At 38.3% G+C, this 15,502-nt stretch overlaps 1 protein-coding gene across 3 annotated transcripts in view; it reads right to left on the bottom strand.

The window, feature by feature from the left end:
* Ppp3ca (protein phosphatase 3 catalytic subunit alpha) overlaps positions 1 to 15,502 on the bottom strand; it is a 305,087-nt gene that overhangs the window by 289,053 nt on the left and 532 nt on the right. Inside the window, exon 1 of one of the 3 annotated variants that reach the window (XM_078021873.1) lies at positions 14,721 to 15,468. The exons of 1 other annotated variant lie outside the window; for it this stretch is intronic. In XM_078021873.1, the coding sequence (XP_077877999.1) occupies positions 14,721 to 14,778 (58 nt within the window). In that variant the 5' untranslated portion in view covers positions 14,779 to 15,468. Of the gene's footprint in view, positions 1 to 14,720; positions 15,469 to 15,502 lie in introns of those variants that run through there. One more of the 3 variants, XM_078021874.1, reaches the window with a different exon arrangement.

Here is a 15,502-nt window from a genome sequence, read left to right as displayed (position 1 = left end):
ATTGTCCCTGGAATATACATTTCTTCCAACTCTGTGAAGTCACAAAAAATCAAAATAAAGCACAAGGTAGGCAAAGAAATTGGACCTTTTTAAAAATTTTATAATTCCAAACTATAGCCATAGAGAAATATTAAAGATATACCAAGGGCAACAATTGCTCAAGTGCCTCTTTGAATTTTTATTTTTATAGAAGCCATAAACTTTTAACTAAAACATGTGGTAATTTGTCCTGTGTTACATATGCAGAACCTAAAATAAAAATTTGTGAATTCACTAATCCAAATTTTCTCCAAAAATTAATTTGGTAGGCAGGTTTAGGTAAATGCCTAGACAAATCTATTGACATATATGAGAGCAAATAACTAAAATAAATAGATAGAAGAAACTAAATTTTTTTTTAAAAAAAATCAAAAAAAAAACAAGAATCGGAGGATAAAGATAGCATTGAATGAAACTGAGGTATTAAGGTTTTGCATTTAGAATTATAAAATACTTAACAAACTTCACCATAAAGAAGACCTGGCTTATGAATTCTTCACATGAAAATGACCTGGCAAGGGGAATGAGAAGGGAAGGTATTTTTTTTAAATCAAGGGTATTTAATAAAGTGACTCAACTTGGGCTGTATTAATTTGAAAGTATCATACTGAAAGAAAATGGTACCAATATTATTATATTTTTGTGAGATACAGTAGTATCTTCTCTAATTTATCATTAAAAAAAAACAGAATTATGTGCCAAGCATCAGGCTAAGCACTAGGGAAATCAAGTGGATAAGACCTTGCCCTCAATATTTCAGTTAAGGAAGAAAAACATGTGCAAACATTGGTGATGCACTGTGTACAAAATACAGGAGGTAGCACAGAGAGCTGTGCCTAATGGATTCATAAAAGTTTCACACTGGAGATTAAAAAAAAAGTTGCATGGAAGGTCTGATTTGGATTTTTAAGTTTAGTTCATTTCAATCAACTTCTATTGTAGATTAAACACAGATAAACATTCAGAACACATATAGGAATAAAAATCTCCTTTAGACTCTCATTGACTTATAATCTAATAAACTGGAGACTTAAATGCAGTACAAAGTGACACATGCTTTATAATAAATGTTTTCAGAATTCGTACCTAGGGTCAAATATATGAAGAATCCCTATCCCTACAAGTCAGTAAGAAAAACATGGGACAACTGAAAGCAAATTTTAAAAGCACTGTTGTAACAATGCACGAAAATGAGTGCCTGCAAACAGATAAGGTCGAAAGAGAATGCAGTGGGGAAGCTGCTGTATAAGTAAAGTATTTCAAAGGCCTGAACTGAGTGGCATGTTTAACTGATAGGACAGATGGCGGTAACATCACCCACGGTAGAAAAGAGGGAACCCCACTTCATTTTCATCATATTCATCTACAGCAACTGTGGTGGGGTTTGAGAGACAGTTCCCGAGAAAAAAACTAGGTTGCAACTATAGATGTGCTAGTCATCAGTTTACAAGTAGCAATCAACCCCATAAGACAAATAATGCCTGGAAGAACTCATAAAGGAATAGAAGAATATCAGCCCTTAGGATCTGGCAAACAAGCCAAAGAAAGATAAAAACTCATCAAAGCTAGTAAAGACGATGTTTCAAAAAGGAGGAAGTGGCCAATCATATCAAAGATCACAGAACCAGAAACTGGACAGCCACTGCTAACATTTGCCAACTGTCACAGTGAAATGGCAAAAGGCCCCAAAATACAGTGGATTTGACAGTGGACAGGAAATGAGGAAGTGTATACTTTAAGGCAAATTACTTCTAGAAGTAATTTTGAAAGCTTGACTTTCAAAGGAGCTGTCCAACAATAAAATAACATCAAACATATTCTGGGCTCTTAACACCAGACTAGGCATTTTACCTACCATTCCTCTCATTGCTACAAAGTTGCAATATGAGCATTATCCTTTCTAATTTTCAGTAAGACAAATGGTTCAAGGTAGTTACATGATTTGTCCATGGACACACAAGTTGGCATATACAGAATGCAGGATTTAAATGTGAGTTTTATCCAGCAGTAAACTAATGCTCTTTCCACATTCTGATGCTGCCTTCCTACCACTGGAATTTTTTTTTTTTTTTTGAGGAGGATGGGTGGGGATAAGTGGCTTCCAACCATCTAATAGGAACATAATTTTTAAAAGATAATTTAACTAGTTGACATTTATAGTCACTTCCACCCTCGACAGCCTGATTCTATTTCACTATATGCTACTCAAAGATCCCTTACCATAGCTTCAGAATTCCAGATACAGAAACACCCATCAGTTCTTTGCAACACCCTCCATGCTACCTCTATTATAAAATAAGCTCCATGTCGTAACATCTATCTATATACAGTACACCAGAGAATATTAATATTGGTTAAATATATTTTTGTCAAAAATGAAAGGAAAGTCTATGAAAAGTTAATCAGTCTCATTACCGCCCTTCCACAGCATGTTGTACCTTCTGCTAGTGAAGTAATTACAACTTATATTGCCATGTTAAAGTCACTTTTGCCTCCCACACTGGGCAGTCATGTTCAGAGATTGCTTACTTTTTATTGGGTCCAAGAACATAGTACAAATCCTAGGCAAACAGCAGGCACTAAAACTTTGATGCACACATGAACAGATGGATGGATGGATGGATGGATGAGAAGATGGATGTTTTGATAAGGGAAAATGTTTTAAGTCATTTTATACTTAATAAGTGAATCTATTCACCAAATGAGATAATTTTATTATACTGGAGATGGAGGGAAGGCAGTTTGGAAGACTGAGTGATAATTATAAAAAATATGTCATGAGAGTTTAAAAATGAAGCATGACAGTTCATACTCTTAAAAATCTCCAGAAATACAAGATTGTTCCTAGTTTCAACAATACCAAAGGGAAGAAAATTTAAACTAATCAACACACTAAACTATGTTTTTTAAAAAACGAGTTACTTTTGAAACTTTTATCCAAAAGAGCCAATTTTCTCTCAAAGAACCGATAATAGAATTTCAGACATAGTAGTCCCCAGGAGATGTTTAAGGAGGGAAGCTTCAGAGAACATTCTGAAGTCACCCAAGGCGCCTAGCTGAATGTGTCAATATCTACTCAATTTACAGACCTGACTAGCAACAGTACATTCTCCCATTACAGGCCACAGACTTCTTCCCAGGGAGGCACGTGACATGAAATTCACCTGCACATAACATTAGCATGGGTGAATCCATGTTTTAATAAATTATCATCAAAAAAGGTTCAGGAATATACAAGAAAGTATAAAATCCACAAAGATTTAAGGGATCTTCTTAAAAGCAAGGAGACAGCAGCTTATGCATGATGCCCACCCTGACAGATACAGCTCCATCCTCTTCATGACAGAATGAAAGTGAAATTAATATTTTGAGGTTGAACTCAAATCCACTCTAGCTTATATGGATATATTTTTAAATTAGGTTAGGCATTTGCAAACTTTGTATGTTGTTATCAGCAGTTAACACCTCAGAGCTGAGTTTAACACAGAAATGCTATGACACCACAGCAGGTTGCCACTGGCCTCCTTCAAGTCGCAGTGAAACTTAAACTTATTATCAAATTACAAAGGAATCCATAGGTTAATGAAATTCAATGACTGTAGAAGCTCTGTATCAACAACCATCAAAGACCAGGCACAAGTGAGAGCAGGCAGAAGAGGCAGGTTTTGCTCTGGTCAAGGCTGACTTGCCTTCGTGGTGTGATGTGATCTGAAAAGTAAACAGGCAAGAGTGTCCTCTCAATTATCCCTACTGACACCATCTTGGCGCCATGCTAGCATCCTGTTTTTTATTACTTGCCTATTATAAATAAAATGTGAAAAACTCTACCTTAGAAAGTGATGTTAAAATGCAAGAGCTACCCATGTTTTCTTGGATCCTCCTACTAATAGGGATTAGGTATTTGACACCTTGAAGCCGCAGGGTCTGGGAGAAAATAAAGGGAATTTCAATAGAAAAGGCACGAGATTGAAGAATATCGTGGCAGTGGCAATCCTTGTGCAGCCAAGGGACATTATGGGACGCAGGGCTGGGCCCACCTTTTGAGATTTCTGAATCCTAGACAGCTTTAAAGTTAGCATGAAGACACAGATGGGCAAGGTATGAGAAACTGGCCAAGAAGAACCTCTGTCTACTTTTCCATTTTCAAGGGATCCAAACAACCTGACTTGGATTTAAAGGAAGGCCTCTACAATACAAGATGACCAAGAAATTACCCTGCAGGGGGAGACACTTAGAAGACTTAAGAATAAGAACAGTTTTTAATTATTAAATGAGCTCTCAGAGGAAAATTGATGAGCCTCATTCTCTGGAACCCTATAAGGCAATTCTAAGAACAACAAGTGTGTATCCAGAGAGTCCGATTGTATTCAAGCATAAGGAAACATTGCTTGTAAGCAGAGATGTCTATGATAAGCAAAAGGTCTTAAGGAGACTTCTCCCTCTCACTAGAAATGTAACATGTAGTGGCTAGATTGCCCTGTCCAGGAGGCTAGACACAGGGGCCCACATGGGGAGTGGCCTGTGCTAAAATTCTGGTGCACCTTTCAATTCTATGAGTTGTATTTTTCATACACAGGCTCAGACATAAGCAGGTATAACAAATAAAAGTTTTCCCTTATCCCTTTCAATACTCCTCCCCAGCACAAAAAGGACTGGTTGTGGGCCACATGGTCAAATTAGGTTTCCAAAGTTCCTTGCAGTTTTGAAAATCTCATAATGTTAGAATTAGACTATGCCTTAGCAAACAGGTTCCCAGTTAGAACTAAAATAAATGAGAATCATCCATTCTCTCCATTCACAAGATCCCCATAATCCATTCGACTGTTAAATGTTGCTACCTGGTTAAAATTTTTTAAATATGCCACCCAATTTTCTGATGCTTCCAAATTCTGCTTTCTCTTCTTCAGTGACAGGAATGGTGAACAACATCTGAATGTGAACTACTACAAAAAGAGGGCCTCTAACTTTCAGAACCTTAGTTAAATCACCACTCACCCTTTTCAGATTCAGCCTGTATAATCTTTCAGTTCCTATTACAATTTAAAGTTCTTTAATCATCAAAGAGACATTTAAAAAAAAAAACATACTCCAAAACTTTACCCTTGCACTTCTAGAAGGGCATGTGAGATGAAACAGAATATTCAGGAATAATTCTAACCAGAGGTGAAAGCCACAGATTCATTCCCAATTGGTGAATGCAGATAGAAGTTTAAAAAGATTTTATGTTTGAAACTGTACTTTGCTCAGTCTTCCACACCTTGAATAGAAAATAATCCTGTGCTAGGGAGATAAAGTCAGTCCCAGACCATCTGAGACTATAAGTATTGTTTCAGAATGAAAATCAAAAGGAGCTCAGAAACTCCAACCTGCCCAGCTAATTTAAACAGAAGCCAGTGGACAAATCTTGGATAGTAAAGGTTCAGTGATCATCTGTAAGGACAGAACTGAGAATAGGTGCCTCGTATGCTGCCTCCTCATGGGTGTAAATTCTGGAGCTGAGCTTTTCTAGACATCAGTCACTGGGTAGATGGGGGAGAACTATGAGTAGTCTGTACTCATGCCCGGGCTGAAGATTTATTGTTGGCATATACACACTCAGTCACCTCCTATCTGGGTGTGCAATGTGTTTTACATCTCTAATTCCCAAACTTATTAACTTTTATTCATTTGCATTTACACATTGTAAAGTATAATCTAGACTTCCTAATTGCTTGTCACCTAGCCCTCCCCCAAATTAGTATAATCACTAGTCTTCCTGAGAAGTAAGCCATCATCTATCTTGGAGAAAATTAGCCTATACACCTTTTGACCTACACAAATCCACTAAAAACTGCTCAATCCTCTGGGAAAGGCACTCCTACCAATTATGCTTGTACATTCTGGCTATTGGGCAAAAACTATAAAAGCCCAGTTAATAAAACAGAGCATTTTAAAAACACATGAAAACACACTTTTACAGGATTGAGGCTTACAAATCAAGAGATTCATTAGATGTCTGTGAGCTGACCATGACAAGATCCATAAATTTTCAAACTAGAACTCTATATAATTTAAAAACTTTGCCAGGCACAGTGGTGCATGCCTGTAATCCCAGTGGTTCCAGAAGCTGAGGCAGAAGGATCAACAAACACAAAGCCTGCCTCAGCAATTTCGTGAGATCCTGTCTCAAAACAAAACAAAACAAAAACAAAACAAAAAAAAAACAAAAAAAAAAAAAAAAAAATATATATATATATATATATATATATATATATATATATATATGGGTTGGGGATGTGGCTCAGTGGTTAAAACTGCTCTGGGTTTAAAAAAAAAAAAAGAAAACTTTTATGTCTATCTTATCCTTTGCCTGTTACTTCATTCATTTAACAACCAGGTATCAAAAGCCTGTTCTATAGCAGGCTCTGTGCTAGACCTTAAGGTATGAACATAAGTTGGCTGCTCTCTCCAAGGCCTTTCACTTCCTAGGGAAGAGAGGCAGACAAGTAAACAAATCATCAGAGCAACTTGCTCTTATCAAAGTGAATTGAAGAGGCTGACTCCCTTTTCCCCAACTAAAGATGTCAGGAGGGGCAAATTCCAGAGTAGATGACAAATGAACAGAACTGAATGAAAAGGACAACTACTGTTATCACAATAATTAAGCCCACACAGAAAAGGTATGTGTGTACTTTAATAGCATTAATGATACATAAATAACCAACAATACAAGACTGTATCATTTTTTAAAAATTTAATTTCCTTGTTAATAAGCAGACCAAAAAAATAACACATACTTGAAATCCTGACTCAGGACCTATCCTTTTTAAGAGAATGTATTATGCTTTTAACTTAATTTCATAAAATGGAATAGCTTACAAGATGTTTAAAAACAAATGTCACTAGATGGCTCAAAGCCCACTAAGGAGAAAATAAAAAGTCAGCAGAGTTGGTGACACTTTAAAAAAAAAAAAAAAAAAAAAAAAAAAAACTTCTCATAGCCCATAAATCTTTCCCTTGGGTAGGATCCAATGACATTTTGGGGGCCAGAGGAAGGCAGGAGATTATATGGGAAAAGGCAACATTTCTATATTACAAAGAAATGTTTTTTTCTTCTTCTTCTTCTTCTTTTTTTTTTTTTAATTTGGGGTTTTCTGGATTTTGTTTTGGGTGAGTTGTTGTTGTTTTCTATCAAATATGCCAGGTCATTTTCTCTTCAAGTCCAGGTTTGGGAAATAATTAAAATATATAACTCACCCAATAAATCCAACACTGAGTGATTAACATATCTTTTCTCACTTGTCAAAAATTGATTAGCCTAAGGGGAAATACAACAAAAACTGAAAGAAAGCTTTCAAGTTCAAGCTAATAAGCTAAGGTGAAAAGAATTCAGCCTTTTAAATTTAGCAAGAATAAAGTCAGTTCAAATGACCAACAAAATTGCCCTCAACCTAACTGTGTCACCTTATTAATGCCTTCTCCTCACCTCATGCTCCCTTCCATGATTGGCTGGAGATGGAAGCACTCCATTCACCAGTCACCAAGCAGAACCATTTACAAGGAATCAGAACTTGACATAATGACTCAAAATAAATATATAATTTATCTCCATTTATTGTTTCAGAAGGTAACTCTGCAATGTCCAAATTATTCAACAAAAATTTATTCAGTGCATAAAAAGCAAGGCATTGAGCTAGATACCACCATTCCAATGACCACATTTCCAAACTATAACTTTAAATATGCTTAGTAACAAATCATTTTAAGCATTTCCAAGAATACACAGCAACCTGACAGACATAGTTTAAAAACAGACATAGAATTTACAAAATATTCTAATGTTACATAAAAAATATCCAAACATTTAAAATAAGAACTAGGAATTCCTTCTGTCCCATACACAAAACTCACCCCCTCCCCCACCACCAAAAAAGAAGAAAAACACTGGGGCAATACAGATAGAGACTCTCTTTAAGTCTTAAACTTTTAGAGTTGATGTTATTTTCTTAATTTAGTTTCATATAAATAAAACTCTCTGAAGGCCAAACATCCTTCTTCTGGTTTCATAACTGCAGAAAGTACCTGAAATTAACAAACATTGTAAGGTGGTATATCATAAATTAGAGGCAATTTTTATAAATCCCTGATGTCTCCCTGTTTGTTGTACTCTTTTTTACAGACACATGCAACATTCCCAGTTGTAACACAGAGTTTGACAGAAAACCCAACTGACCATCTTTAAAAGCAGATTATTTTGCTGTGAATCAAAATCATGGCTTAGGGAAATAAAAAGAAGAAATGTGTAAAGTTCTATCCCTCTCTATGATAGTTTCAATAAACCCTCCTTAACTCCAAAAATGCAGCATTTTAATAATTTGTTGCCATTTCCTCAGTCAGCATTTTTGTTTTTTTTAATATCTAAGGTTTCTGCTACTGAAGTGCACATCTGCAAAAATGAATTTGAGATCTTAGCAGTGGATCTAGGTCTTCAAGCTGACAGTACATCTGATTTAAGCCATTATTCAGAAAATTCAACCATAGAAGAATGTGGAATTTTAAAATTTTATTTCTTATATGAAATATAATTGATAGCTTCATATAGGAGGCAAAAACTATTAGAAAATAAATTAAAATTGCTGAAAACATCAAAAGTACTAGAGACTAAATTTATAAACTGAAATCCTATCTTGGTGCCTATATCATTCCCACCTAAAGACTGGATTTTAAAAAGGAGTGAAATACCTAAGAAGCACTGGTTGATATTTTTGCCCAACTGATCTCCACAAATTAACAAAATCCTCAGACCAGAGCAACAGTGTTGGTCATTATCTGAGGTACAGGCTAAGAGGCTTACAACAGCACTCTTCAAAATAAAAGTAAGTAAATATGCTGTTTCTACTTCTGTGTCTATTTTTTAGGGGGGGGGGGGTAACAATGTTTAACAGTATTTCTTCAATGACTCTCATGTCAAAATCAAACCAAATTATTATATTCATCACAGGAATGTTATAATTCTGCTGGTGTAGAAATGTATCAAATTATTTTACATGGTTAGTAATTTAGTAAAACAAAATAGAAAACAAAGTGTGATGACAACTTAAAATACATCCAAAAAGGAGGTATCAATTTTCAAAAATATTTTCAAGAAGAGCCTCTTTGTTCAAGGAAAAATTTGCTTCCACTTACCTGTAGTCTAGTCCTACCTGTCCCATTCTATCTATTCTGTCTCCATTTCTTTAAACATACAAATAAGCGTCATCATAAGCTACTGTTGTAGACCCAAGGCATTCATGGTTTTCAATATTACTGGTTCTTACTATTCTCGAGTGACCTGAAAATACATAACATGTTGTCATTTGTAATTCTGTCTTAGCAGTCACTGAATCACCATTCCCAAAAGGAAAGACCAACTATAACCATTCAAACTCCCATATCTCATTCAATGATTCTCTAGTCCTCAGAGTGGTAGGTATAATCATTGTCCTTTACATATGGGAAAAGGAGCCTGATGAGTTATAATACATAACCTAAAAAGACACTAAAGTGGGACTCAAAACCTCACCATATCCTTAAATAGCACAAGAATACAATACCAGAAAGTTGCTGAAAAAGTTGATTTAAAGTAAATTTTTAGTAATTATCCCAATTCCATATCATGAATCATCACCTTTCTTCATATTTCTGGAGGTGTCCAATACAATTTCACAAAGCGTTCAAAATGGTAATTTAACTGGATTTGATAAAAGGAGAATATCTCTAGAACAATGCTATTTTCCAATGAGGTCACTCTAAATGGATTCTTTATTTGGTTTTATAATTAGTTTCAACTTTACACATGCTGACACAAAAAAGATAAGGAAAAGCATAAGAGGCCAATTATAAAAGTTATGTATGCACAGTATATCCAAGTCATACTTCATATCTCTAAAATTATAAATCAAAACAGGTCATAAACAAATAGATTTTTAAAAGGCATATTTTTCAACTAACATAAACAATGACAGAGTAAACCTCATTAGCTAGATTCTAAGGTGCTAATTTTTCACATTTTAAATGAGTGTCTTAAAATATATTGTCCATTAAAGTAAGGATTCTTCCCCACACTTCAATAAAAACTGTTCTTCTTATGTTTTATTGATAACACTTAGAACCACTGGAATTTTCTTAAACTCTAAGGTGTTGCCTTAAGCCTTAAGATTACAAGATGTTTTAAAAGCTATGAATTTGTGGTATATTTACCTTACACAAGTCCAGAAAGGAAATATTAATGAATCAACCTGATCTGTAACTAACAACATGAATTTTCATGCTGTTCACTAAGTCCTGAAAAGGATTTGTTCTCTAAAGTATATTATCCCTGACAGCACTATGAGTTAATTAGATTAGCAGAACCTTTTCTTCACATCCAGTACTGATGCAAAACTTACCTACCAAACACTGATGCTTAATCATAATAAATTTAAATTAATGATACTGAATTAATAAGGTTTCATTATACTCAAATGGGAAACCAGACACATGAAACTCAACTGGTTGTAACAAAATTCAGTAAAATAAAGTCACAATGAGCTTTTCTTGCTGTATCACTAAGAAAAGCACATTGGCTACTTACTCCCCCATTTCCAGAACCACACATGATAGTTATAACTGATGGACCATATTCTTGTTTTCATTTTAAGTAGTTTTACTAGTCTCTCAGCTAGAAATACTGGCTAGCCTGAATCCTCATGTAATATTAATTTACTTTACTTACAACTTCTTGCTTGAATGGTCTTTGATACCTTTCCAGAATTGTCCTATGAGTGTCTGTTTACACCAAGAGTATATAAGCTGGCAGTATACAAGAAAAAAAGCTCGTTCCCCGTGGCCAATAGTAACCTTACACAAAGCACAACAGTGCACTGCCTAGAGTTTCTGAGATTCTCAGGAAATCTACCCAGAAGTTATCCTTCAGCTGCATCCCAGGGTATCTGAGATTTCTACCATTAAAATCAATTAGGGTAAAGGGCCTATAACAAAATACCTGAAGACGTGAAGAGATACATAAAAAAAGTAACACACTTATCATCACATAGAACTTAATTTTCTCTATGTATTTTTAACTGTCATACAGCAAAGGTCTATGGCCACAAGAGAATGTTAGGGCTACACAAATCATTCCAGGCAGGAATAAGTACAAAGCGATGAAGAGAAGCCAAAGTTTAGAACAAGGCCTGTGGAGTACCACTGCAAAGAAAGGCAGATTATAGAGTATATTGAAGGTAAGGAAAAGGAGATGGTTTACCCTTCTATTTATAACCCTCAATCTTTTGTCTTATAGCTATGAAATAGTCCCTTAAAATATAATGTAAAACGGTAAATAATCAAATTGTTCTGCTTTCCAATAAATACCTTTCCAAGATGTTTTCTCTGAATTCTTATACTTTTTTATTGTTTCTAAGAACAACAGTCAAAATAAAATAACATCTGTTTTACTAATTGAAATAATTTTTCTGTTTTGAGGTAATCTAAATAAATACTTCTCACTCCCACTTCTATCTTCCCTTTCATAAGGTTTAGAAAATGGATTAGGGACTTTGAATACACTTTGGTAGACTCTACAAACCTCAAAAATGACACAGTTGACACTCAGACTCAACCTACCTTTCTAAAGTTGCATTCTGGAAGTGCAAATCAAAAGAGGTATCAACAAATCACCACAGAAAAATCCACAAGCACAGCTTTATTTGTACACAGCAATTTGCTACACAACAAAAGTCAGATCATAGCAATAAAGATAACTGTAAGCAAATATCAGGATATGCCAAGGTAATAATGAGCTGAATGTTTCTCATTTCTGTATGTATACATAGCAAATACTACAATAAATTCTTTGGAAAAGGAGAGAAGACCTAAGTAGCACAAATATTTCCTCAAGGATAATCCTGTGTTGAAGACTTGACAACTGAAATGAAATTCTAGCAATATTTTGGTGTAAATACTGGTTTAATAAACTATATATTACCTACTTTTTACTATATATTACTATATATTACTCTACTGAGTAATATATAGTAATATATAGTATTACTATATATTATTATAAACTATATATTACTATACTGAGTGGAAAACAAATTATTAATCACTTAATAATTTGTTTTCCACTCAGTAAATATATACTTTCCCCTTACTGAGCATATGTATTCACATTCAAGAGGATCAAAATAGATTTTCTCAAATAACTAATCACAAAAAATTCACGTATGACAAATGTTGACTACAATCTTGAAGAATGCCTTTTAAGCCAACAATATAATCAACAAGAAAGTATAACAGAAATAGCATCAGTGTGCCCACCTTAAAATCAGATTTATCAATAAAAGTTTTTTCTATAAACAAAATCCCTTATTTAAGATTTACGTCAGAATCCCTATCAAAACAAATGCAAGATTAACTTTTCATCTTTTGAGTCTATTGTCGCACATTTCCATTTCACTTGTGTAAAAATATGTAGATCAAATTTCTGGAATTATTGAGAACTGTGTACTTCTAATGAAAAATCATAACAACATAGCATGGGGGAAAAGGTAAAATAGCTATGGAGTGGTTAAATGGTTACCATATTAACTGGCAAAGACACCAAGGCAGAATTATGAACAATTATTTTCACATTGCTCACTTGATAACAACTTTATGTTTACATTAGGAATCCATATTTCGTGATTTAAAAAAAAAAGAAATGTGACCGTAAGTGTGCATGATTGTTTTTTAATTGCCCACACATTGACTGCAATTAACGGAACTGTAAATTTACCTTAATTGTTTTGAGAATAAATAATCTTAACCTACAGAATGAAGCTAACCTAAACTTTACACATTAGGGAGATCTTGGTCATTTTCTGATATTTCAGTAAAAGGTCTTCATTTTTGAAAATGTCAACAGAAATCTTTAATACAAAACAGTTCTTTCGAATGAATTTGATTTGACTGTTTACATAAGGATCCATGCCTGCAGAAAAAAAAAATCATAGTTGTGCATCTAACTGTAGTCGTATTTTGAATCATTTTTGCAAAACTATTTCCTCCTTATTTTGATGGGTCTGTGAATCTTGCACAGAAGCAGGAATTATTCCAATATAATCAAAACAAAAGAAGACATTTTATTTCTCTTTCTCAAAAAAAAAAAGAACACAAGTTCCCCCTTGAGTCCCCGGCCACCCATTCACCACACATACACACTCACACTCACTCACACACACACACACACACACACACACACACACACACACACTTCACACACACAATTACTTTAAAACTGAAAGGCACAGGATCTTTTCTGAAACCCCAGGGAGACTTATGTAGTCTTTAGGCTGCTGTGTTACTTAGCCTAAGTGGTCCTGGTGCAAATGACTTTATTGCCTTGCACTCTAGTTGCATGCTCTGGCCCCATCAGATAACATCTCTACACATAACACAACACCACACACACACACCCCACAACACCGGCCAAGTTTCCAATTTCAGAGGCCCGTTCCGCACACAGTCCATGTTCATCTCGGTTATGTTCCATGTCCTGACCCCACAATTAAGGGACACTACTTAACCCTGGTGGATCTGCTCTGTTGCCTCATTCTTGCAAGAGTCCTACGAAGGTTCCTCCCCCACACCACCTTGGAACGTGATGAAGACGGTGGGATCTCTCTCTCCAGTGCAATAGAGAGGGCGACCACAGTTTGTCCCCTTCCTCACCCCTGGCATCTCGCCTTCTCTTCACCAGCAATCAGAGAACCATCCCTGCACCGAGTGTATACATAAAATCCAAGGGTGGAGAATTAAATAGCCCGTTACAAAGGGTGCCAGGGGCATGAAGAAAATAAGCGGGATGAGGTTCCCAAGGGGTGCAAGCGAGGGGAACCCTTCAAGAGCAATGACAGGGCGACAGAAGGATGTCAGCGGTGGTGAGAGAGGTTGGAGAATGGCTTTTCACGTTGTTCTCAGGCGTTTGGGGGAATCCCGGGGCGGCGGCGGCATTGATAGGGGCTCTCCGGTCGTTCCCAGCCTCATGATCCCCCACGATCCCCCTTGGCCACCTTCCCTCGGACCGCCACCCCAGCCCCGCGCGGAAGGAAACGCCAGGCTCCCCCCACGCTCTCCCGCTCTCTCGCGAGTCCTGTGCAGGCCCTTAAGTGGGAGGGGGAAGGGGCGCGGAGGGAATTGCTGCAATAGAGCACCGAGAGAACCCTGCCCCAGCGAGGTAGTCCGTGGAAAGCCACGGCCACATAAAAATGCCATATTAATTTTTTAAAAGCCATAAATCACCCCCTCCCTCTGCAAAAGAAAACCATAAACCCGATCCCATGCAAGCCTGCGAGCAGCCACCCACTTCCTATTTCTGTCATAGCAGCTACACCCTGCCAGCAACCACCCCCGGGGCGCCCCCTCCCGCCACCGCCACCGCCACCCCCGCCGCCGCCTCCCCGCGGCTCAGCCATTTGCCAACTGACACCCCCGTCAATAAAAATGCCCCAAGTGGAGCTGAGAGGGAGGCGTGGGGGAAGGGCGCCGCGGGGGAGGGGGTTCGCGGGTTGCACAATATCCTAGAAGGTCCGTGGCTGGAGCTGGGTGAGGAGAACCCTGGGCGGGGGGGAGGGGAGGCGAGGCGAGCCGCCCGGGCGCCTGCGGCACACCGTGCACCCGAGCGACCGTGGCGCTCCGCTTACCTTTCACCACCCTGTCGGTCGTCGACAACTTGGGATCAATTGCCTTGGGCTCGGACATCTCCAGCCGCCGGGGGACAGCGACGCGCTGCTTGTCCGTCCGACTGCACACCCCCACCGGACCGGCGGGCCAGACACTCAACGCCGCCGCCGCCGCCGCGCTGCAAACCGCTCGGCTGGAGGTCTGGGCTCTGAGCTGGCTTTAAAGTTACTGCCTTCTCCGCGCGTCCCTCCTCCGCTGCCGCCGCCTTCACTCCTCCTCCACTGCCGCCGCCAGCCCCGCCGACTCGCTCCGGGCTGCGCGTGTGTGGTGGTTATTTATTTATTTTCTGAGCACGCCTCCCGGTTCTTCTTTTATTCTTGGGGGAAGGGGGATGGGGAGGAGAAGCGCACACACGAGTACCCACCCCGGCACGGAGACCGGGCACCGCGGAATGGAGACCCACGCGCGCACACGGCCGGGATTAAGACCGATCACATGGGGAGGGCCGGGGGCGAGGGAGAAGAGGCAGGGCCGCAGATGTCAGTGCCACCAGCAGCGCCTCGGCGTCCCCGGTGGCGTTGAGACGACCGCTGCTGTTGCTGCTGCTGCTGCTGCTGCCGCCGCCGCTGCTTCCCCACACCGAGCGCCGCCGATGCAGCTGCCGGTGCCGCGGCCGCGGTAGACGTCCCGCTGCCGTGCTCGCCCGCGCTCGCCTCTGCCTCCCGGCACCGCTCCTTTACTCACACAGGCACAGCCGCGGAGCTCGGCACACACAGTCCCGGGCACAACCTACCCTCCTCCG

Source organism: Ictidomys tridecemlineatus, chromosome 9, assembly GCF_052094955.1.
Source record: "Ictidomys tridecemlineatus isolate mIctTri1 chromosome 9, mIctTri1.hap1, whole genome shotgun sequence".
Lineage (NCBI taxonomy): Eukaryota > Metazoa > Chordata > Mammalia > Rodentia > Sciuridae > Ictidomys > Ictidomys tridecemlineatus.
Note: the sequence above shows the minus strand (reverse complement) of the source record. Positions and strands in the feature narration are given on the sequence as shown.